Source organism: Odocoileus virginianus, chromosome 10 (genome assembly GCF_023699985.2).
Source record: "Odocoileus virginianus isolate 20LAN1187 ecotype Illinois chromosome 10, Ovbor_1.2, whole genome shotgun sequence".
Taxonomy (NCBI): domain Eukaryota; kingdom Metazoa; phylum Chordata; class Mammalia; order Artiodactyla; family Cervidae; genus Odocoileus; species Odocoileus virginianus.
The window spans coordinates 26,896,684-26,922,896 of NC_069683.1; the positions used below are offsets into that span (position 1 = coordinate 26,896,684).

Consider the following 26,213-nt stretch of genomic DNA (forward strand, 5'->3'; position numbering starts at 1 on the left):
TCTTTGGGATTGGGATGAAAACTGACCTTTTCCAGTCCTGTGGCCACTGCTGAATTTTCCAAATTTGCTGGCATATTGAGACCAGCACCTTAACATCATTCTTGGGAAAAGTTAAATATAATTGAGTATTATATATGTACATATGCATAATATCATTATCATATGTATAGGTTTCAAATTAACTAGGCAAAATATAAAAGTAAGTGTTCAGATCATATGAATAACAGTATAAACTTGCTTTCATTTACTTTCCTAAAATTCTTGTGGGAGGGATAGAAATCCTTGGCTTAACATTAGAGTTGGTTGGGACAAATGCCATATTTTTAGCTGAGACAGAAAGAGAATGAACTGTCAGTACATGAGAGACTCTTGAAGAACGATTTCTTATTTTACCTGTGGACACTGAAGTAGGGCTGAGAATCTATGTGATACTTTCAAGACCAAGAAAGACAGTTAAAACTTAATATGCAGAAAACTACTCTATTTAAAAATGTAAACACTGTAATAATATAACATGTACATGAGACTTTATAGGTCAGCCATTGTGTTGTCCATTCTTTAGTCTCATCTAATTCTTAGTATGGTAAGGTCAATATTAGTCCTCACTTGTGGATGAATGTCTTATTACCCATTCAAAATGTCTCAGTCAGCAAATGAAAGAGCCAGGATTTTAACTCAAGATTTCAAAAAGTCCATTCCCTATTCAGAGTCATTCATAACTCTAAATGGGTCCAATTTGATCACTTTAAAGAGTCATGGATAAACTGAACTTCTGCTTTTCATCTCTTCTGGTCACTACCCTATATCGATCAATGTTTATGTAAGAATCCAGTCTATTAGAATATAAGGCTATATAACATAATGAAAAGTCAAAGAATTGTAATGATTTTAATTTGCTAACTATATGGATTAAGATATTAACTTACTATTTTTGAGTCCTCTGCATGTCTTTCTAGGAATCCATAAGTCAAGTTCGTGTCTCTTAAATATGTTGATTAGAAATCCAGAAATTTAAATACAAAGGGTAAATGTCTCTAAACCTTTGCTGTTTCTGAAAAAATTCTATGCATCATTCTGAAATACATATGTATATTCAAAATGTTGTCTAGAATATTCAAAATATTGTCTTTGAAGTATGGATATTTTGAAAAATTATATTTATGAAATTTGGAAAATGATATTTTGAAGCATTTGGAAGGAAGAAAATTAATTGTTTCATTTAAAAGGCCCACACAATGTTAATAAAGTTAACATATGTATTAAAAATTTAAAGGTAACTTACAAATGGCAAAATAAAATATTCTAGAAAGTAAGGTATATAAAATAGAATTAAATATTGTCATTGATACATATATTTGATTATTTAAAGTCTTAGAGAGGTCTTATTCTGTTAAGCAGTTTAAAAGTCTTTGGCAAACTTGTAAGATGTATATGTTTCTTTCTGTATCTAGAACGCAATTGTAAATAGGTACCTGTTCCATATTATTAAAATCCAAAATTAGAAATCTTCCCATAAATAAAATTTGTTAATGAAGGAATGTATGTATCATCTGTTCACTTTACTTAAACATAGATCTGTGCTCAAATTCTTATATTGAAGTCTTTTCCCCCACATCAAACTGGGCACTCAAAAATCTAATAGGTGTGACATCAACAATTACTACTTGCTAACAACGCTTGTAATTTAACCCCTTCAGGTGAACAGGCTGATTGATGAATTGCAGACAGCTATCAAAAGCAACAGAGGTCATCTCTCTAAACTTGGCCCCCAATTACAGGCTGAGCAGGAGCAATTCTCCTCTTACGTCTACCAACACATTAAAAGCCTTCCAGCAAACACTCTTGTCCCAGGAGGACTGCAGCTCAAGGTGGGTGTCATTCTGTGACTATCAATGGGTTCAGCCAGAGACAACAAAACACTCTGCTCCATTTGGAGACCCTTGTAACAATGCCACTCAGCTTGAATTTCTTTTTGTGCTGTCTTCCTCAAACTGGAGTTTGGATTACAAGTACTAATATTACCATTGAGGAACTATGTTTTAAAAGAAAATAGCTAGAGGTCTTTGAAATATGGATTTATAAACTTTAGTTTTCAACCCAGAGAAGTAATTTTAATGAAGAAATTTAATCATTGAACATTTATGTGCTTTTCTAACAAACATATATTTTTCACAGGAGTCACTATGTATTTCAGTTTTTAAGAATAACTTATTTGGAGAAATGGACAAGCTTTAATAATTGACAGACAGTGGCAATAGGAATTAGAGGTGAAAGGCCAGGTGACTGATTGATGTTCAAACTACATTTCCAAGGAAAAAGATCTGTATTGGATAAGTGTGACACATGTCTGAGTTCACTTGGGAAAATCAATACTTCAGAATATACTGGGAAAAAAGGTGAATTGGTTATCTGTCAGGACAAGATGGCTAAATGTCCTATACTACTCTTTGCTATTGCATCTTTGGAAGAGAAAAAAGTAATTCATATTCAGCTAAAGTGGTTTATGTACTGGAAGTTTAGATAAATACTTTTATCATAATAGTGTATCCATATTAAGTATATCAAGTTAAGATTGTTCTATAATCTCATATTTTGAAAGACTATAATTAGTAAAATTAATCTGAGCATGGCACTCTTCCCTCTAAAGAACCATTACTACAACTTTCATTTCCTTTTGATTATGTTTATATTTGAATGCTATTAATATTCGAAGTAATTGTATTTTGATCAGCCTTTATCTCTACAGTTCCCCTTAATATTCAGTCTTATTCTGCAAGTAGCATGGTAAACATTACATTTTCTGTCTATAACTTATTTCTTTAATGGAATTCCTTGTTTGCATTTTGAATGAGAATATTACCATGTAAAAATTGACCTTTGGGGAAGTGTAATTCCAAGATAAACAAATGATAATTTATCTCTTATAGCCTGTGCTAGTCAGCTAAAGGTTTAGGAAGTGATATTCAAGACATCAAGGTCAAGTGTTCCTGTAGTCCAGTAGTTCTTTTGCTGATTTCTGACTTGATTACAGATCCAGGCTTCCATTTTGCACCTAACTGTAAGGTCTGAAGCCATAAAACTCCTAGAAGAACTATGTTTCCTGTGTGCTGCCTTAGTCTTAGCAGTATATATTTTTGGAGATCTTCAGGCAAGGGTACTAAAAGCAAAAATAAACAGATGGGACTACACCAAACAAAAGAGCTTTTGCACATCAAAGGAAACCATCAACAAAATAAAAAAAAAAAACATACTGAATGGGAGAAGATGTTTGCAAAAGATGTGTCCAAGAAGGGATGAATATCCAAACTATATAAAGAAATCACACAGTGTCCAGAAACACAAGCAATTCAATTAAAAAAAAATGGGCAAAGAACCTGAATAGTTATTTTACCGAGGAAGACATATAGATGGCTAATAGACACATGAAAAGATGCTCAACATCACTAATCATCAGGGACATGAAAATCAAAACCACAATGAGATATCACCTCATACTTGTCATAAATTGCTGTTATCGAAAAGATAACAAAAAACAAGTGTCATTGAGGACGATGGAGAAAAGAAATCCTCGAACATTGTTGGTGGAATTGTAAATTGGTGCAGCTACTATGGAAAACAGTATGGAAGTTCCTCAAAAAGTTAAAAATAGAACTGCCATACAGTTCAGCACTTCCACTTCTGGGCATTTATCTTAAGGAAGAAAAAACAAATACTTATTGGAAAAGATAAATGCACTGCTATGTTCATTGCAGCATTATTTGCAATAGCCAAGAAATGGAAGCAACCTAAGTATCTATTGATAGACAAATGGATTAAGATGTTTTATACATATTATATGTACATACACACACATACACACAGACACACCCACACATAATGGAATGTTACTCAACCATAAAAAGAATGAAATCTTGTCATTTGCAGCAACATGGACAGACCCACAGGGCATTTTGCTAAATGAAATGACATGTAGACAAATACTATATGATTTCACTTATATGTGGAATCTTTTCATACTGTTCATGGGGTCCTCAAGGCAAGAATACTGAAGTGGTTTGCCATTCCCTTCTCCAGTGGACCACATTTTGTCAGAACTCTCCACCATGACCCGTCCATCTTGGGTGGCCCTGCACGGCATGGCTCATAGTTTCATGGCCCCCTGATGTGAAGAACTGACTCATTGGAAAAGACCCTGATGCTGGGAAAGATTGAAGGCAGGAGGAGAAGAGGACAACAGAGAATGAGATGGTTGAATGGCATCACCAACTTGATGGACATAAGTTTGAGAAAGCTCTGGGAGTTGGTGATGGACAGGGAAACCTGGAGGGCTACAGTCCATGGGGTTGCAAAGAGTCAGACACGACTGAGTGACTGAACTGAGCTGAACTGATATGTGGAATCTGTAAAACAAAACAAAAACAGACTTAGATATAGAGAACAAACTTGTGGTTACCACAGGGTGGGGGTTGTGGGGGATTGGGCAGATTAGATAAAGGGCATTAAGTGCAAACTTCCAGTTATTAAATAAATACGCCAGGGGGAGGTAATGTGTAGCACAGAGAATATAATCAATGTGTGTGTGTGTTAGTCACTCAGTCATGTCCCACTGTTTCAAACCCTGTGCACTGTAGCCTTGAAGTTCCTCCATCCATGGAATTCTCCCAGCAAGAGTACTGGAGTGGGTTGCCATTCCCTTCTCCAGGGGATCTTCCCAACCCAGAGATAGAACATGGGTATCCTGCATTGCAGGTAGATTCTTTAGTGTCCAAACCACTAGGGAAGTCCATAGTCAATGGTATTGCAATACCTTTTTTATGTGATGACATATGGGTACTACACTTAATCATGGTGATCAGTTCATCATGTATATGTATCAGATCACCATGTTGTACACTTGAAACTAAAGTTGTGTGTCAACTGTGTGTGTATGTGTGTGTTTAATCACTCAGTTGTGTCTGACTCTTTGGGACCCATGGACTATAGCCGGCCAGGCTCCTCTGTCCAAGGGATTTTCCAGACAAGAATACTGGAGTGGGTACTGGAAAAGGAAATGGCAACCCACTCCAGTATTCTTGCCCGGAGAATGACTGAGCGGCTGAGCACTCAGCAACCATTCCCTGCTACTGGGGATCTTCCCGACCCAGGGCTTGAACTTGGTCTCCTGCATTGCTGGTGGATTCTTTACCCTCTGAGCTACTATACTTCAATTAAAAAAGGAAAAAAAAATAATGAAAAAACAAAATGAAACAACACAAAAAACAAAGATTCCTGAAAACAGTACTTCTTTGTTTCAGAGCTCAACATTTGCCTTTCCCTGTCAGAGCTGTGCCAGGACGGGTACAGGGAACTTTCATTTTATTTCTCCCCTCTTTTGAGCTTCCTCTTTTCCCATCAGCTCTATGACAGAAATCTTGTGTTTACAGGAAAACAATTACCTGCAACACAGACCATCTCAAACCATTTCAAATAAAAGGAGGGTTTGTTGAAAACATGTAAAGAAATCTCACAGAATTGAAAGTCAGGAAATACAGCTGATTCTCACAAGAAAGTCACCTATTTTCCATACCTCTTTCTCCTGAAGCCCTATGATCTTCCCTCTCCTTATCTTTCTGAGCTTTGAAATTTCTCTTTTCTTTCTGCAAGCTGGCTTTCTCTTTTTACTCCTTTGTTAGTATATGAGGAAAATTGTGGCCCCTTGTTGTTGTTCTGGCTCTAACTTTTTAATTTAAATGGTCATCATCATTTGAATAGAGTGTGTCTCCTAGTTCAAATCATTTGTAGAGAGAATCTGTTTGCATCAGTCCAGCCTTATCTAGGTCCCTGACATTAACTCAACCACCTGTAACCACTGAGTGGGGAAAGGCAGGGTCGTGTGCAATACAGGGCATAGCGGAGTTTCCAGGAATTAACTTAGAAAGGGAAGTTGGTCATGGATGACCTAAGTGATTGACACGTTTCTCATATATAATTAAATGGAACATTATAAATAAATTATTGTGTATTATTTGTGGTAATGTATTCTCTCCTTTCCCTCCAACCCCCATATTTTTGGGAGTAGATGTTTGGACTGCTGGAAAAGAAATTGAGATCTGTAGTTTTCTAAACTAGTTCTTACATCTGAAATAGGTAGGTAGTAGAGACAAAACTGGATTAGCAAAGTATACCCTCAATATTCAGGATTGCAAATCTCTTAGAATTGAGGAGTTTTTCGTACTCTCTAGGTGAGGTGAAAGTCACTCAGTCATGTCCAACTCTTTGTGACCCCATGGACTATACAGTGCATTGAATTCTCCAGGCCAGAAAACTGGAGTTAGGTAGCCTTTCTCTTCTCCAGGGGATCTTCCCAACCCAGGGATCGGACCCAGGTCTCCCTCTTTGCAGGCGGATTCTTTACCAGCTGAGCCACAAGGGAAGACCTCTCTAGGTGAAGAGAATTTGCTATTTCCAATTGGAGAGATATTGAGCACAGGTCCTAGCAGCATACCAACCTCTGTTAATTCCAGAATCAGTTCATATCAGTAGCCTGGCCAAACTGTTTCCGTGGAGTGTGAATGAGCTTCCCTTTTTTGGAGCACTGTCTCCAGCCCAGTTACCTCTGAGTCACTTTGTGCAAAGACCAGGACTTTTGTCGTTATGAACAACTTTATCCCATCTATAGCATGAGCTTTGCAGACTGTTAGATGATATATTAATCAATCGGTCAGTACATTTTCCATTTCTAACTGTAAGCCATGGCTCTAGTAAAACTTATTTTCCCCTTTTCTCTTCATCTTGATAAAACAGTGAATTGAAATGATTATCTTTCTACTTTTTTCTGTTTGATGATTTGCATTACTGTTGATGTGATGTAGATGTGATGTTGATGTAGATGTAGATGTTGAGTCTCAACTTCAAGAACCAAACATAATATATTGGAGTCATCATCATCTTCTAGAGCTTCAAGGTGTTCAACTAGGAGCTGTATGCAGGTAGTGATTAAAAAATCCCCTGATGCATTTTTTTATTATTGTGTGTGGTTGCCTTCACTTCTTCACTGAGCTTCTCCTCCTCATCATATCTCTCATTAATAATTTAAAAGCAGCAGCTTTTGGTTAGGTCTTAATATTAGACGATCATTTTTTTCAAAGGACACACTCATTGTTCCACATTACCTCAGTTCCATTTTTGCATAATACAGTACCAAGTTCAAATAGATGTATAAGACAGAAGACTGAGAACAGTCTAGGTTTTAAAGTCCACCCCTGCCATGGGAAAGTTCCTTGTTAAAAAAAAAAAAAAAATGAAAACACATTAGAAGAATTTTAGAAAAAAGTTATATCACCTATATTCACATTATTCCTTATATGACCCTTGCATATCATTTCCATATGCACTCATATGTAGTCACAACCACAGTGTGCACTTTTTTTGTATTCTGGTACATTTTCCTTCCATCACATCTTAACACCTTTTAGGGTGATGAGATTTCTTATTGTTTTTACCTTAAGTGGTCACACTCAGTATGTGGCATGATTTATGAAGCCGTTCAGGTAGCAAGCTTTTGGAGCAATCGTTTACTATTCCAAACCTTCTCTTACCCCACATACCCTGTCACTGGCATCACCTTCAGCCCTTATGAGACCATCTGCTACAGCTGTGGCTCAGTGACTTCTGCCTTCCCAGTCCTGCTCTTTCGCCACAACTCCTCCTCCTCTTCATCCCCATGGAGATGCTGTCAGAAATGCTAGCATTTCCCTGGGAGAGCAGCAAAGAAAGAATTGATAGGGAAGGGTATTAGCAAATCTGTAGGGGATGGTGGGTGGAAAAGCTAGTAGAAAGGTGGATGATCTAACTGGGAATTGATGAGCAGAGTGTGGGATGTGTGAGTAGGTGGGAGAAAACACAGGGAGTGAGCGAAAGATGGGAACAGGGACGTCCTTTCACTGAAATGAGTGCTTTTCACACACAGCTGGTCAATGATGATCTGTGGTTTGTGTTCCATTTACTGCCCGTAGAGGTAGACCCAATTTCTGTAAAATTTGGGGAAGAGGAGCTTCTTTAAAATGAGGCCTGAAAGTGGGTATTTGTTTAGGCTGAGAAAATAAGTCCCAACAGGTTAATAGAGACTTGGAGATTCAGATCCTTTTTTCTGAGATGTTTTAAGGCAGCTTATCAGTCATTCTTACATTGAAATATTCCCTGATTACTCTCTGGCTTCTCCACCCTATATATTGACGCTCTGTAGCTCCCAGCACTCAGAGCTGGAGCAAGATACGGGTCCTGAAGCTTAATCTTCACTAATTTCACATGAATCCACTCTGGCTGTGAGCAAGCAAAATATGGTAGAATTTAGTAACCTGGATAAAAACAAGAATCACAGGTCTGTGATTTGGAGATTTTTTTTTAGCATTTATATTTTTATATTGCTTGGTTATCCTATTCTTCCCTAGCATAAAAATTTAGGTTTTTAAAAAGAGATAATTCAGATATTTACTTTTAAAAAATGAGTTTGTCCAGCACCTTGTTCATCTAGGTGAAAGTGAAAGTATTAGTCACTCAGTTGTGTCCTACTCTTTGTGACCTCATGGACTGCAGCCCACCAGGCTTCTCTGTCCATGGGATTCTCAAGGCAAGAATACTGAAGTGGGTTTCCATTTCCTTCTCCAGGACATCTTCCCAACCCAGGGATCAAACTCAGGTCTCCTGCATTGCAGGTAGATTATTGTCTGAACCACCACAGAAGCCTCCTCTAGGTAGTATGTATCTAACCATTTTTATTCTTCCAATTACAGAATAAAAGAAAATTTAAAATGAATCGTCCAGTAAGTCCATACATTATTACGTACATGTGTCCACAAGGCATTGTGCTAGGTACAGTGGGAAGAGGCAGAGAGACCTGAAACACCTTCTGAGCTCAAGTCTGTGATTATTTAATTGGAACAGTATGACACCTTTCAAAGATGGTAAAGTTAATGTGTAGGTCTGCTCAGTTTTTTACTCTAGTTTCATTTTAACTTACAGGTTTGTTTATATTTAGAAAATGGGTTACTTTAACTGATAATGAAAAAGATGCTAATTTTGATCCTTAATACCTTCCTGGCCTTTCTTATGTCTTGGATACTTGACTTTGCTCTATCGAAGGCACAATGGCACCTGGAAACATTTGAGATTTGTACTCTGTTTTGTGGGCTTCCCAGGTGGTACTCAAGGTAAAGAACCTGCCTGCCAATGCAGGAGACGAAAGAGATGCAGTTCAATCCCTGGGTGGGGAAGATGGAGGAGGAAATGGCAACAATTCCAATACTCTTGCCTGGAGAATCCCATGGACAGAAGAGCCTAGGGTCACACACATACACATAGGGTCACAAAGAGTCGAACATGACTGAAGTGACTTAGCACACACAGCACACTCTGTTTTGTGATCATTTAAATAAGAGTATTTAAGTTTTATAACTATATATCCATATGCAATCATATATAAAGCTTAATATAAAGTTTGTTTTAATATGTAAGAATCTGTGGAACAATTAAATGAGTAAAAGGAGATAACTGAAGTCAAGTGATGAGGGTTTTTTTTATTGGTATGGTGTCATCACTGTTCTGTACCATATTATGTCCTTATTCCTTGATTCTTGTCTTTCTGTTAAACCACTTATCCAACATATGTTTTTGAATTTCTGAGCTGCTCTGTTATTTCACCTACATTATTTGAGTAAACAGGGGGACAACAAATTTAGAATATGCTCTAAGTAAAACATACCAACTTAGAAACTTCATTTTCAAAGGAATTGTGTCTAGAGTAGTATAACTGGAATATTCAATGTTATTGTTGTGACTTCAAGAACACTTATAAAATGTTGGACAAGATGCGATGGAGATAATCAGTTTTCATATGTGGATTTCACCAAGAAGGCAAATATCGGATTGCCCATTTTGAAGGCGAATAAACTTGAGACTCATGAATACCTACCAACATCTCATGAATAGCCATTTGCAGTAGGCACTGAAATATCTCACCTTCTTTTCTTTCACTGCTTTTTTCCATCTTGCCTTATTTTCTCTCTGTCTTTTTTTTTTTTTTTTTTTTTTGTGGCCTATTGCAGGAGGGCTGATACCACTATATTCACCCTAACCTATTTCCTGACAGGCATCTGCAGCCAGGTTAAATCTCTGTGTGCAGGAAGAGCCAATCTTCCTTTCCTAGACCCAATGAAGAGAAAAACTGCAAAACTGCATCTGTATCAAAATCTGGGAAGAGCAATTGGTTGGGCGGTACCTACGCTCACATGCAGGGCTGTTGTAATGAGACAGGCTTTCCCTGTGCAGTTCTGACAGCCTTGAAGGTGCCCAGAGAATTGCCAGGTGGGCAGTCAGCAGGGAAAGTCCACAGGCCAGAGCTGGATTACTGTCCCAGCAGTTACACAGACTAAATGCAACCACTGAACCTTACTGCTGCAGGCACACTGCCTCTCTCGGGGAGATTGTCCTTCTCCATAGCAGTTAATTTGTTTTTACCTCTCAATTAGCTTTTTCACAGAGTGTTTGAGATGCTCAAGTCACTGAGATTCACTTCCTACATATGCTTCCGTCCCCTAGATTACCCACTGACATCTATGTTAGCCCGACTCATTATGAATATTATCAAGCATCATCTGAAGGTAGAAATGAATGCAGCTTTTCTAATAAGTGCAAATGAAATGATGCATCTCTTCCTACTTAAGATTTTACCTACAGTTTTGATAATGTTTTATGGTAAAAATGAATTAAAAAAATAAAAATGGATTGCTCTAGACAAATGACTTCTGCATAGTTTTAGTTACTCAGAGTATCTATTCCCATTAGGGGGAAAATTAGCTTTACAGGCATATTTGATATGAAAAAAAGAAACCAAATAGCATTAAAAAAACATACACTCAACTAAAAGATGAGAATATGGTGTCTGAGGCTGAGAATTTGGGAAGTCTGATGATGTGGCTCATATTTAATTGTATAATATTCATTTTCTTAGTAGAATAGAATTTGGGGGGTTGTGACTATGCTTTTCTCATCAAAAAAGCCCCCACTTTCCTTGAGAAGAAATATATTGAGCCCAGGAACTTTTTTTTTTTTCCACTTATTTATATTAGTTGGAGGCTAATTACTTCACAATATTGTAGTGGTTTTTGTCATACATCAACATGAATCAGCCACTGATTTACATGTGTTCCCTGTCCCAATCCCCGCTCCCACCTCCCTCTCCACCCGATTCCTCAGGGTCATCTCAGTGCACCAGGCCCGAGCACTTGTCTCATGCATCCCACTTGGGCTGGTGATCTGTTTCACCCTAGATAATATACATGTTTCAATGCTGTTCTCTCGAAACATCCCACCCTCGCCTTCTCCCACAGAGTCCAAAATTCTGTTCTGTACATCTGTGTCTCTTTTTCTGTTTTGCATATAGGATTATCGTTACCATCTTTCTAAATTCCATATATATGCATTAGTATACTTTATTGGTCTTTATCTTTCTGGCTTACTTCACTCTGTATAATGGGCTCCAGTTTCATCCATCTCATTAGAACTGATTCAAATGAATTCTTTTTAATGGCTGAGTAATATTCCATGGTGTATATGTACCACAGCTTCCTTATCCATTCATCTGCTGATGGGCATCTAGGTTGCTTCCATGTCCTGGCTATTATAAACAGTGCTGTGATGAACATTGGGGTGCACGTGTCTCTTTCAGATCTGGTTTCCTCAGTGTGTATGCGCAGAAGTGGGATTGCTGGGTCATATGGCAGTTCTATTTCCAGTTTTTTAAGAAATCTCCACACTGTTTTCCACAGCGGCTGTACTAGTTTGCATTCCCACCAACAGTGTAAGAGGGTTCCCTTTTCTCCACACCTTCTCCAGCATTTATTGCTTGTAGACTTTTGGATAGCAGCCATCCTGACTGGCGTGTAATGGTACCTCATTGTGGTTTTGATTTGCATTTCTCTGATAATGAATGATGTTGAGCATCTTTTCATGTTTGTTAGCCATCTGTATGTCTTCTTTGGAGAAATGTCTGTTTAGTTCTTTGGCCCATTTTTTGATTGGCTCATTTATTTTTCTGGAGTTGAGCTGGAGGAGTTGCTTGTATATTTTTGAGATTAATCCTTTGTCTGTTGCTTCGTTTGCTATTATTTTCTCCCAATCTGAGGGCTGTCTTTTCACCTTGCTTATTGTTTCCTTTGTTGTGCAAAAGCTTTTCAGTTTCATTAGGTCCCATTTGTTTATTTTTGCTTTTATTTCCAATATTCTGGGAGGTGGGTCATAGAGGATCCTGCTGTGATTTATGTCAGAGAGTGTTTTGCCTATGTTCTCCTCTAGGAGTTTTATAGTTTCTGGTCTTACATTTAGATCTTTAATCCATTTTGAGTTTATTTTTGTGTATGGTGTTAGAAAGTGTTCTAGTTTCATTCTTTTACAAGTGGTTGACCATTTTTCCCAGCACCACTTGTTAAAGAGGTTGTCTTTTTTTCCATTGTATATTCTTGCCTCCTTTGTCGAAGATAAGGTGTCCATAGGTTTGTGGATTTATCTCTGGGCTTTCTATTCTGTTCCACTGATCTATATTTCTGTCTTTGTGCCAGTACCATACTGTCTTGATGACTGTGGCTTTGTAGTATAGTCTGATGTCAGGCAGGTTGATTCCTCCAGTTCCATTCTTCTTTCTCAAGATTACTTAATTGTGAAATTATTTGTTCTGGTTTTGTGAAAAATACCATTGGTAGCTTGATAGGGATTGCATTGAATCTATGAGCCCAGGAACTTTTAAACAATCTTTCTTTCCAAAGTCTGGTATATAATATGTCCTATTATACTCAGTTACTGACAAAACCCACAACCTGATATTTTAATCCAAATTAAATATAATTTTAGGCACTAATTTAAACAAAGTGAAATCTTTGTTCCATTTCACCATGAAATACTCTCATTTATAAAGGTCTTATTGAAATTACTTGGCCTAAAACATGACAGACAAACACTTTTACCTTGTTTTAAATAATCTTGAACATTTACATAGATTGAATTCAGTGAGTATTGTAATGGATACAAAGAGACAATATTTTGCACCTTGTTTTAGAAATTTTACCTTGTCAAAAATGGGGTTGGGGGAAAGCCCTTAAAAACAAATTATTATAAGACAGTGAAATGTGACTCTAAATGGCTAAAGGAAAAGAATCAGACCCGCTGTGAAGCTGCCGAGGGCCACCTTGCCTGCCTCCTCATCCTTGGTCCCTCATCCTAGGTCCCATGCCTACTGCCAACCCCCAGTTCAGGCTGTCAGGTACTACTCTTTCTTCAGGAAAAAGGCATACCACACTTTCTTCCAAGCTAAGATAGTTTTCAAACCATTTCCCCCCCTCTTAAATCAAAGTTCTTTCTTGGAATGTGCTAAGTAAAGCAGATGAAAGTAGGATCTACTTCTTTTGAAGCCAGGATGGTGGCTGCCCCCCACAGACTCACTCATCAGGTTTGATCTCCCACTTGGGACCACAGCTCCCCACACTCACTCCCGTCTCCACCAGCCCTACCCCAGGCACGCTGAGGAATTCCAGAAAGCCAAGGCTGAAAATCATAGCCTCAAAGGTCAATAACCAATAAGGCTGAACATTATTTTCTTTCATAGAGCTGTGGTATTTTAATTGTGACCAAGAGCAACTCTCTAACTGGAATTGCAGGTAGTAATGGCAAATTGGTACAAGTGGTATTTTGGTATTTTGGGGTCAGTCGTCTTTTGGCCCACCCCCAAAGCCCTACACTATAGGTCGTCACCCACTTTATATCTTCTCAATGGTGGGCTATGCTGTAACTTACAAAGGAAATCTAAAATAAGTTATTTATAAAGTATAAATACATTAAAATAAGTTATAATTTAAAGTATTTATTTTCTGGGCTTAAAAAATGTTATTTGATTTTTGATACAGGTACCATTTAGACTGATGAAGTTTAACAATTATATAACTTATTTTCACATAAGTGCATTTTCATTTCTTGGGACAAATGTACTTTTATACATTACAAATGTACAAATATTTGTACATAATGTAAAAATTTTACATTAAATACTACTTAATGATATCTCTGTTAGGCATTAAAGCACATTTTCCTATATGCAGTATAAACATACTAATTCATTATTAGTTTTTCATCACCTGAATCTCATAATTTCAGTATTTGTTTTGTGATCATCTCCTTATCTGAATATTAAAATTAGACATGTTTACAGTTGATTGATAACATGCATTTGAGAAAATGTAGAAAATGTGGATATTCTAGAAACTATTATACAAATCTATAAAAATAAAAAAGGTAACAGCACATTTATTTGATTTAATGTACATATAATGTTAATTCAGTTAGAGTTAATTTCCTATCTCTAAAGATGACTTTGAATTCTGATTGGATAAATATTTTTTCATGGCTAATTAGCTTCTCACATAAGAAAAATATTTCATTTTAATTTCCATGTTCTTTGATTTAGGTTAAAAACTTCTACTATAAAACATTGTTGTGTTTAGTCACTAAATCAGTTGGGTCTGAGACTTTGTGATACCATGGACTGTAGCCTGCCAGGCTCTTCTGTCCTCCACTAACTCCTGGTCTTTGCTCAGATTCATGACGATTGAGTTAGTGATACTTACTACAAAATACCTTTAAATTTTTTAAGTTTCATATTATTAGATCTCTAATCTTAGATATAATAGCAAATGTTGATGTTTGTAGTTTAAAACAACATAGGGCATTATGCTATGTGAAATAGGTCATACAGAGAAGGACAAACACTGTGTATCACTTATATGTGGAGTCTAGGAAAGTCAAACTTGTAGGAGCAGAGACTAGAATGGTGGATACTAGGGGCTGAAGTGGGGGCCGGGGGATGGGGAGATATTGATCAAAGGGTATGAACTTTCAGTCAGAGGATGAATAAATTCTGGGGATCTAATGCTGAGCCTTGTCATCTAGTTACTAGTATGTATAATGTGTGTGTGTGTGTGTGTGTGTGTGTTAGTCATTCAGTCTGACTCTGTGACTCCATGGACTGTAGCCTGCCAGGATCCTTTGTCCATGGAGTTCTCCAGGCAAGCACAGTAGAGTAGATTGTCATTCCCTTCTCCAGGGGATCTTCCCAACCCAGGAATCGAACCCTGGTCTCCTGCATTGCAGGCAGATTCTTTACCCTCTGAGCCACCAGGGAAGCCCCTATATGTTATTTACCTGACAGTTTTAAAGTGAGTAGATCTTAAGTGTACTCACCACACACACAAACACACACAATGGTAATTATGTGATGTGCTGGAGATGTCAGCTAACCCTTGTATTCATTCAGAAGTATATGAGTATATCAAATCAACATGTTATGCACAAACTTAAGCACGTTATATGATGATTATCTCTCAGTAAAGCTGGGAAGAAATCAACTTGAGAGAGATCTAAAGATCTCCTTGCCGCTTGTGAGTAGATTTGCCCAAGGCATGTCACTTAAGGTCTCTGAGACTCACCAGTAAAATCCAGTTGCTTTCAGTATTGAGCTATTTAAAAAGAGTGTGTACTCTACACTCTGGATTTTTGTGTTTGTGTGTAGTGGATGTCATGCCAGGCTACCTGGGTTCCCTCTTCACACCTAAGAGACACATCTTTCACCTCCAATTGCCACATCTACATTCTTCTTGGACAGTTGCCCTCCCTGTAAATTTGCTGCTTCTCTGAAGATTAGGCATCCTAATCTAATCCCCTGAGGGCAGTCTGCATCCAATATTTGATTGATGGGCAGTGCAAAACCTTACTCCCTGGCCTCAATTCTGAGTAACTCCGAAGGGCCATCCCAGCTCTAGAGCTCCCACCAGAGGCCTCTGTTGCCACTGCGTCACAGTTTGCCTTCCCCTACCTACTCGAGAGAAGGAAATGGCACCCCACTCCAGTACTCTTGCCTGGAGAATCCCATGGACAGAGCAGCCTGGTGGGCTACAGTCCATGGGGTTGCAGAGACAGACACGACTGAGCGACTGACACATCTACCTACTCCTGTTCCCTGGAAACTTCATGCAGGTAAAGCTTGGTCTCGAAGTCTGTTTCCAGGGGACCCCAACCCAAGACAGCATATAACTTAATCTTTTTCCCATCTATTTAATTATTTCACCTGAAATATGCCAAATAGTGTTATGGGGCTATTTTATATTCCTTTGCTTTTCACCAGACCACTAGTAGTAGATCATGTTACTGTACAGCCCCGAACTTTAGGCACTACACGACAGTGACATTTTCCTATGATCGCCTCTTGACAGCATTACATCCTGAGGCATTTTAAAGCTTAGGTGTTTGGCCTTCCACTCAAGCACAGAAGAGCTTCTTAGGTGGTCTGCCCAGCAGTTATGGAGAGTTTGGGAACCTTCTGTTCCCTCCACAGCTAACTCTTAACCAGACAATAGCACTAAAGGTCAATAAAGGCACTGAAATAGGCCTTATACAAGTCATTAAATAGATGTCATAAATGATTCCAGGTAAAGTGGTCAAAGAACCATGTCAGCTTAAACTTCCTATTCAAGTCATCTTCCCCCCATATAGTGTACAGTTTGGTCATGCCTCTATAAAATCTTCACAATAAATATTGTTCTTTTGATAGTCTGTTTGTGCCTTCACAAATATTGCATATGAAGTTACACTCAAGTTGATTTATGTACATCCATAAATATAGACATCGTACTTTAGAAATATTAGCTTAGCTACACATTTTATTTCCCAACCCCACTAATAAACAAATTACTCTGGAATGAACAACAGAAACGGACCATTTATAGCCATGTCCGTTATTAACACTCTGGTTTGAGCTGCTTTCATTCACCCTTTGGATTATCTTTACTCTGTGCTGTCTACTCTCCACCCAGCAGCCACAATACTCCTTTTAAGTCAGATCCTATTACCACTTGTTCCAATCCCTCCAAAGAGCCCCTGCTTTGCTGCCCACAGGCCTCCTTGTGCTTTCTGGAACCCTGGGCGGGTTCCTGCCTTGGTTTCTTTGCTCTAGCCTCTCCTTCTACCTCCGTTGCTCTTTTCCCAGCTGTCTGCTTGGACAACTGCCTCACCTCCAAATCTTTACTCAGATCTTTCCTATCTTGAAGGATGGTTCTGATTGCCTGCTTCTTATGGTGACCACACCACCTTGATCCTAGGCATTATATCCCTTCCCTGCTACATTTTCTTCTTCTTTACATAGCACTTACCACCTTCTGGGCTTCCCTGGTGGCTCAGATGGTAAAGAACCTACCTGCAATGCAGGAGACCCAGGTTTGATCCCTGGGTTGGGAAGAGCCCCTGGAGAAGGGAATGGCCACCCACTCCAGTATTCTTGCCTAGAGAATCTTGTGGACAGAGGGACCTGGCGGGCTACAGTCCATGTGGTCTCAGAGAGTTGGACATGACTGAGTGACTAACACTTCTCTTTTCACTATCAGCTTCTAAACCCCTCCTGAGATACATTTACCATGATGCCAATGAAACCTTAGCTTTAAGGCCCCTTTCCTAGTCCCCTTCCAAAACCCTGGGGAAAGCCCTAGCAATGGACACATGTTTCTCTGCAATTTGCAAATATATGTTAACTACAGTTGACTGAGACTATTGTCTGTTTCCACCCTGATTTCATCTCTATCACAGTTTCCCTTGTACCAGGTAGAGCTGAAGTGGCTGCAGGCATTTTTGAGATCTGGCTAAGGGGAAACCGAATTGAGGAAACATTTAGTTTGAGCGTGTGCTGTGCTTAGCCAATCAGTTGTGTCCAACTTTTTGTGACCTCATGGACTGTAGCCCGCCAGGCTCCTCTGTCCATGGGGATTCTCCAGGAAAGAATACTGGAGTGGGTTGCCATGCCCTCTTCCAGGAGTTCTTCCCAACCCAGGGATCAAACCCAGGTCTTCGGCATTGCAGGCAGATTCTGTACCATCCAAGCCACTAGGGCATAGTGAGATGTAATTAGTGGTTTGCAGTCACTTCCCTCTATTGTTCAGGTAGTGCTAAGCCACCCTGGTATGAGAAGAGGCTATGGAAGATTGCTACTGTCTGCTGGCCATAGACTCTATTGCTTTTTGACTGTGGACTAGAGTGCCTGTCAGCAGAATTATGGTGGTGGAGGAAAAACATAGTGTGAAATTAGCAAAGTCAAGTAATTTGCAAAAAAGCCTTTTTCATTTTACAGCTCATATTGTAAAGCAAGCTAATCAAGTTTTTCCCAATTTGACATCAACCCTAAAAATTTTTATGAAATTATCAACCAAGCTGTGACATTGATAGACATTTTCCTAATCAATAATGAATTTTTTGATTAACCATGCAAGAGGGAAGATGGAATTATCTTCCTATTCTCCTTACAGAGAATGTTAGAAGATTATCTTATGAAGAGGTGATTGAAGACAATGCAGCCAAAAAACATGCATTGGATAGTAAATTAATGAAAATACTTTGTAACTTTTTCTGGATTTTGTCCTTCTTTTTGCTCTGCATGAGCTTTTTAATATGTGTAAATTGTGATTTCTCATTTGAAATTAATATTTTATATCTAGGTTTGCATTTGTAATTTTGCATTCATTTGTTAAAGAAACCCCACCAAGATGTGTAAACTTCAGGCCTCACAAGACCTGATGTTTTCTGACCATGCTGAATGATTTACTAACCTGTTCTGTCAGGAATCTTAGTTCACTGGTGTATCTTCACTCGAGCAGTGATTGGCACATAATAGTCACTCAATAAATACTTTTTGAATGAATGAATGAACAACATTACAGTGAAACATTAACATTAACCTAATTTAATTCTGCTGAAGAAAAGTTCATGTTGACATGAAAGAAAGTCATTCATGGAACCCTCCTCCTTGAAACTCTGTACTTTGTGCAACTAAGGGCCTAGAAGTAAATTCCTATTTATGGATTTTTTTTTTCAATAGTTGTTAGCTGCCATGTTTTTTGAAAAGATGTGGATCACTTATTTTTTAGGTTCTATTGCCTTATCCCATGGGACCCATGATTAGCCTCAGCTAGCTTTTTGCTTCACCCTACTCTAAGGGTGAGAATTTATTTTTAGAACTGTAAGGAGGTGATGGCATGCAGGGTACCAGTAGGGTGCTAGTACAGCAGTTGGTTTTTCTTAAGCCCAGGATTAGGCAGTGGGAAAATAAAGATAGACTATTTTTAATTTTTCTATATAAACTCTACTTAGAGAGCTACCTTTGTTTAGACATTGGGCAATGGAAATAAAAATACTTTTCTTGCAGAAGAAGAAAACCAATAAATAGAATATTTAGATTTTTTTTAAAGGCTTGGTGATATAGACCTTAAAAACAAGACCTTAAAAACAAGGGCCTTAAGAAAAGCAGAATCTCATAGAGTTTCAGCTTGGGGAATTTTTACTTTTATAGAAATTCAGAAAAAAAAAACAACATTATATGAATGACTAGTGGAGGACAGATTTCTTTCACTTAAGCAACTAAGCTTTTGCTTAAACAGTAAAGCACCTCTTTTTTCTTTATGCCATCATAGGAATTTTAGAGGCCAGAGCTTTTTTATTTGAGAACACTTTTTTCTGGATGTAGAAGGAAAGGCTTATTAGCATTAGTGAAGGAAGCAATAAGCTAATGAAGGTCTTAGGTGTCATCCAGGTCCTATCTGCTGTCTCAGTTTGATGGTTAGCCCCCACACAGCTATTTTCTAGAATATAATTTGCTGCACTCAGACCATGTGGGGCAACGAGACATCAATAAGTGGTCCAAACTGACCTGTTGTCAACACTGACCTTGGAGAATGCGTGCCACCTAGAATTGTGAGCATCACTGCTAAACGGCTCTGTTGTCTTAAGAGTTCTGTTCTATTAGGACCTTGAAAAGATTGTTGGGACAGTAAGATTCTCCTCCCACATTATTTCCCATCAGTTTGAAGGCAACAGTTGGGTTTTACATAGTTCCTGGCTAAAGTAGAGAGATTTCTTGCTCAGAACTGTATCTTTTCTCAGAAAAGAGGTTTTAAAAAATCCCCTTTAGCAAAAGCTACTGTCGAGTGTGGAGTGGTAGTGCGCTGAGGCTGACAGGTGCACCGTCTCCTAGACTATCAGCACAGTGAAAGGCATGGAGTGGAGAAAACCCCTCCATTCTTGAACATTATTTCTATTTTTCTAAATAATTTTTTTTTTTTTTGCCTAAAGCCTGAGGAAGTGCTATTGAAGCATATTATTTCCTAGATCAGGTTAGGAGTAATTAATTAACTCTGAAACTATCTCAAAAGTGAAGTAGATGGTTTTTCTTTCTTTTTTAAATAGGGTATTCTCCCAAATTATCTTCTCTGTAGATAACCCTAGAAATGAATAAAATGGCTACTCTGATGTGATAAATCTATCAGAAAGAGAAGAAAAGAACTTCTGAGGAAAAAATACAGTAAAAAGCAAGGGTTTAAATTATTCATCAAGCCTCTCCCGGCCCACTTCCTTTCTTGCCTGGTGAATGGCATACCCCACGTGGGTCCTCAGAGTGGTCAGAAGATGGTGTTCACTCTAATGGAGCCTTCCTTTGGGACTGGTTTATTTGGATACTTTTGACCAAAATGTTAGCTAGCATTTTCTTTTTCCAGCTGAGTGTTGCATAATGCAATGTTCTGAATTTTATCTCCGTTCTCAGCAACTTGTTGCTTATATGCACTTAAAATGGATGACTTCCACTGTACCTTTATGCAATAAATTTGTCAAGTTGGATTTCCTTTCAGTGAGTCAAAAGATGAACTAAACACTGATATATTTTAAATATAAATTAAGCATTCCTCATGCAATTTGTGGCTTTATGCTTTTTCAAAAGAATAAAATGAGCTAGTTAACTGGTTGCCAGCTGACCTTTCCCTGACGCTTGCCCCATGGAAGTATTCAGTGTAATCAGTGATTCCTCCATTAATGTCAGTGTCTCCTTCTATTTTAAGATTGTGGGAAATGCCAGTCAGGTTAAGGACACTGAAACCAAAAGGAGAAACAAGGGGCTTCCTTTATACTGTTCTAGTCCTGTTGATTTTCATTGCTAGTTACTTGCATTTGGTCATACGGGCCGTCCTTGCTTTACACAGTTCCCATACGCATGACTTTCAGTCAGCAGCGTACTGTGCAAAGTCAGGACTGCTTGTGTTTATATATGTATTCATATGTATGTTTATGTGTGCATATGTTTCTTTTTTATTTTGAATGTGCTTATTTTTCAGATATTTGAAAATGGTAAAGATACAGGAGAGATCTCTGTTTGTATCAGTAAAAAAGATCTGGAGCCTAATAGCCCAACTCAAGCTGGCTGCATGATGGAAAGAGTAAGTTTACTGACTTTCCATTTATGACTATGAGTGTCCTCTAAGTTACTTGTAGTTAATTAAGGCAATTACATCTTTATCGTTGTTTAGAAAAGATCAATCATTTGCTGGTCTGTAAAGATTCATAATTTCAAACTTGACTTGTGGATTCCAGAGGTTCTTGGCTTTAGTATAGTATGAACTCCTGGCCGCTTAATAGCATCTCAATTTTCATTATGCTTTTATTTGAAAATCTGTCTATTCTGGACTCTGGAATTGCCCTCTTGTCCACACACTGAAAAGAAGTGACATGATACCCAGTGGAGGGTGTGTTCTAGGTAGAGGGTATTTCTAAGCCCTAGACCCTGAGCAGGTAACACATTGCCCTGGTCTTTGCCTGTGTTCATTGTGAGAAAGTCCAGATGGTTTATCTTAGGCATTCTTACCTTTGCCTGTTTTTTAGACAACTGGGATGTTTCTCAGGCAGAACCGACGTGTGCAGGGTCCTTAGTTTGTGTCTTTGTCTTGCATGAAAGGACACTGCATACCCTGCTGTTTACAAATCGGGGTTATCCGCCTGAGCGCACACCAGCGCCCTGGGCTCCTGGCTTGACCGTTGCTCAGAAACTTGCTCCTTTTCCTCCCCTTGAGTTCAGCACTCTCAGCCTTACCTCTCCCTGGTGGTGTCCATCACCTGCACTTCATAGGCAGTCACAAAAGCTGATCATCCAATCATTAGCTGAGCTCAGAAGAGATGGGAAGTGCTACCTTGATTGTTTAGAGAGAGAGAAGGATAAAGAGTCTTTTTTTTTTTCTAACCATCACATCCCTGACTATAGAAATCACCATGACACAAAAGCCTTCCCAGAATTCTCTACTTGTAATCCCTCTTTTTCAACATTAGAATAGTTCCCATTTTGATTTGTATAAAAAATTGAAGATGGCATTTATGTTAGATTACATAGGAAGATACCATTCTGTAGGTAGCTTTTGTTGGCTAATGGCACAGTGAAATTGATCTGTAATTTGCTTCTATATGCAAGATAACTTGGGGGGAAAACCTTTATCTAGGGGCATAATAAAGTTCTCTGTGTGGGATAGCCCTTGTGACACCCAAGGACGACTGTTACCTTCATGCACACTGCCTCAATCACTAGCCTAAGATGTTTCATACTCCTCTCAGGTCTCTGAACAAATTCTTATCCTATAAAGGCCTGGTGATGATAGCTTTAAAGATAAACGGGTGAAGATTATCACAATTTTTGGTCACTATAGCCCAGCCCTCACCAGTGACCTCGAGATGAAAGGCATTGAGGCCTTACCTCCTGTAGGCTGTTGAATGCTCATCTTTGAACACCTAAAATGCAGTGTGTTGCCAAGTTGAGAAAATAGAGATCGCGATGCAACTCCAGTGGAAGTGCATTTGGTTAAGTGGTCAGGTGTTCACATTCCTTCTGCACCGCACACTCCTGTTCTTTGTGTACTTATTCCTCTCCTGGACCAGGCCTTAAATCTTTCATATCTTGCCCCATTCACAAAAAAAGATGATGCCTATAAAGCAGAATCACTGCTGATTTAAAAAATGATCCACATTACCCGTTTTCTGAAATAATAGCAAAGCCACGAAAACTAAGCTCAAGGGCTGAGACCACACAGAAATAAATGTAAGGCTTTATAAGTATAATCCATGGTTTCCAAAACTTGTTTGTGGTTCCAGTGTAAAAAAGCAAAACAAAGATTTTTACTCTTCTAACACCTTTACTTGTTATACTTCTGAAGAGAATCAGTTCAGTTAAGTGGCTCAGTTGTGTCTGACTCTTTGTGACCCCGTGGACTGCAGTATGCCAGGCTTCCCTGTCTATCACCAACTTCTGGAGCTTGCTCAAGCTCATGTCCATTGAGTCAGTGATCATCACTATCTCACCATCTCATCCTCTGCCCCCCTCTTCTTCTTTTGCCTTCAATCTCTCCCGGCATCAGGCTGTTTTCCAATGAGTGGAGATATTGGTGGTGGTGGTGGTTTAGTCGCTCAGTCGTGTCCAACTCTTGTGACCCCATGGACTGCAGCCCACCAGGCTCCTCTGTCCATGGGATTTCCCAGGCACGAATACTAGTGGGTTGCCATTTCCTTTTTCAGGGGGAGATAAGATTATTTATCCCTAATTCATGCAAAATCTAGAGGCTTTCTACAGATATAGTTGCAGGTCAAAGAAAATATTTTATTTGGTTAACAGTTTATAGCCCATAGGTGAGGAAACAGGGATATGTGACAGGCTTGCAACTTCCTCTCCTTTTCTCTGGGCCTCTGCATTTAGCACATCCAAATGTACCTTCAGTTCAATGGGAATTAATAGAAGGAGCAAGAAAGGCACATGAACAGCAGCCAGGCAAGAAAAGGCTGCAACTACATCCGCATCCCTGCCGAGATTACAGAGTAACAAGAAATTGAGAGACACCAGAACTGACAGGGGAGGGAAGAAAAGGAAGCCTGTGACAGAGGCTGTGGGGGGACCAGAGTGATGGATAGTGTGGGACGCAGCACGGAGAAGAGCAGAGGCCTAAACACTCAAACAAAGGTGACGGGTAATTTTGAAAAATGTCTTTTTAAAATTCCATGCCCAACACAGTTCAGCTGGATCTACTTTCATTTGAAATATGCCCTCAGTTAGAAATATCTTAATAATCAAGAGATCTCAAATATAAGACAGATGCAAACACAGACAGTGCTGTTATTTAAAATATAACGATAGCGTTTCATATTTCACACTTCAATTACATCATATTTACAACTTGAAAGCACTCATTATTGAGGCCCCTGGCAAGCCTCTGCAGACTGCTTAATTGATACATCCGGGATGAGGTCTTCCAAATGAAGCAAGGTAGGCTAGAAAGTTGTGTTTATTTTTGCCAGGCTGTCAGTGGTGGATGGTTCCGCCGTTGGTTACCTGAGGTTAGCTGGGGACGGGAGACTGCTGACTGTAAACCTTGACCATCTTCTGGAAGGACCCAACAGAGGGTGTAGCTCAGACAAGGAAAGCATAACCCTCATCAAAGAGGCCCGTTTCTGCGTACAGAAGCTAAATGCTCTTTCTGTAGGACAGTCACATCTGCTTTCAGTCCCCGTGCCAAAGGGTCAGAGCTCAATCACAAGCCTGTGGCACCCCCTGCTGGTTAAAAGCCCGTGCTCATTTTGTTACTTTACACTGAGCTAAACAGCGCTGTGATTTCACACTTCTTTTAACATACTATATGAATTTAATTACCATTTGTTTGGCCTTCCTTTGTTACAGAGGAGAGACGGTTTATTACAGGTGTTCATGTTTTACCTTATCTCTTTTCCTTCTTCCTCCCTCCCCACCCCCGACCCAACCAGTTACTTCTCAAGATTCATCAAAGACTTCAAGGTTCTTCCATCCACCCACCAGGCCTCAATTTTTCTTCAATCCGGCTTTTTGATGAGCACGGTCAAGAAATTAAGAATCCGCATTCACTGAAGAATGAGCAAAAAATTTGGGTCTCTTATGGTAAAGCATACAGGTAGGAGCACGGTGTTTGTTCTCTGTCTGTCCTCAATTTTCCTGTGGCAACCTAATGGAAAAGGAAGTTGAGAAGCCAGGTAGCACCTTTTATGGAAAAAAAAAATATTTTAAATTCCAATAAAATTCCAGGGCTTTTTTTTTTTTATGAGGCAGTATTGTTTGTGGGATATGACATCTCTCTCTGTCTCTGACTTTCTGTCTTAATGCCTTGTCATAGTTCTTGAAGTCTGCCTGTCAGCACAGCAAGTGGGATTTGTTCATGTCTGAGTAGTCACCTTAATGATAGCAGATGGAAACGCCACAGGGGGCCCAAGCCCATCACACTGTCATTGTCGCACGCTGCCCTGACCTGCTTCCACTCCTGTATTTTTTTGTCCCTTTTTAAAGGAGAAATGGATGGTAATTGAAAAGGATCTTAAGCAAGATTTATGAAGCTGTAGACAACATGATTCCCCACTATCTCTCTCTGTTTTCACAAATAAAGTCTTAACCTTTTAAGCACCAATGACAGGACAGCTAAAGATAAATTGGTAAAGCTTGTAAGCCCTATCCTATCAAAGTTATATTCCTCAAAAGTGCCTTGCATTATTCCACAATAATTACTGGTTATTACTGAGCATTGTGTAAATGTTTGTAGATTGGTAAATTCCTGCATAAAATTATCAGCGTTTCTGAGAAAAGAAAAGGGCTGCAGTCTGTTGTGTGGAATATCTTGGAAATTTATGCATATTTTGACAGGACACATCCAGATGAACTCTGAAACTGCTTGTCAAGAAACTTAAACACACTTTTCTGCCTACTTTTAATCTTTTTGTTTTGTTTTGTGTTCAGCTCTTTATCTGTAGTACAAAATAGGAGAAATAGAAATAATTTTGCTTGTAGAATATAATTGAGCATATATTAATTATAAAATAGCATAGACAAAACTGAGAGCTGATTGGATTTGCTATATATTCTAATAATCAAAGTCAAATCTGCTCAGAAATCCATGAGGGTTTTGGGAAACCTTGGTAGAATTAGTTATGGGTAGCATATTGCAAAATCTATTTCATCTGTCCCAGTGGAGTAAAATTAAAATACTTAATAGTATCTATACTGTGTAATTTATAAAACTGAAAAATATCTGTAAGGAATGGTGCTTTTCCTATGTAGGCAGATTTCAAAATATAATTGTATTGTGAGAATTATTTTTACAATGATAAAAATAGTGATGAATTTTAAAATGGCAAGAATTCTTGTATAATTTAGGAAGCTCTTCAAATTACAAGGAAAAGCTTTAATAAAATGTGTCTCATAATTCTACTCAAATATCATTATTAAAGTAAAAGCAGTGAATAATTTTGATGTTTTTAATGATGTTTGCTCTAATACA

General features: G+C 38.6%; 1 protein-coding gene across 1 annotated transcript in view; it reads left to right on the top strand.

Annotated features, from left to right (window-relative positions):
* The window catches only part of LOC110136540 (doublecortin domain-containing protein 1), a 279,881-nt gene that overhangs the window by 211,345 nt on the left and 42,323 nt on the right, over nucleotides 1–26,213 (top strand). Inside the window, exons 9-11 of the mRNA XM_070473220.1 lie at nucleotides 1,698–1,868; nucleotides 21,222–21,323; nucleotides 24,676–24,839. Of these exons, the coding sequence (XP_070329321.1) occupies nucleotides 1,698–1,868; nucleotides 21,222–21,323; nucleotides 24,676–24,839 (437 nt within the window). The remainder of the gene's footprint in view (nucleotides 1–1,697; nucleotides 1,869–21,221; nucleotides 21,324–24,675; nucleotides 24,840–26,213) is intronic.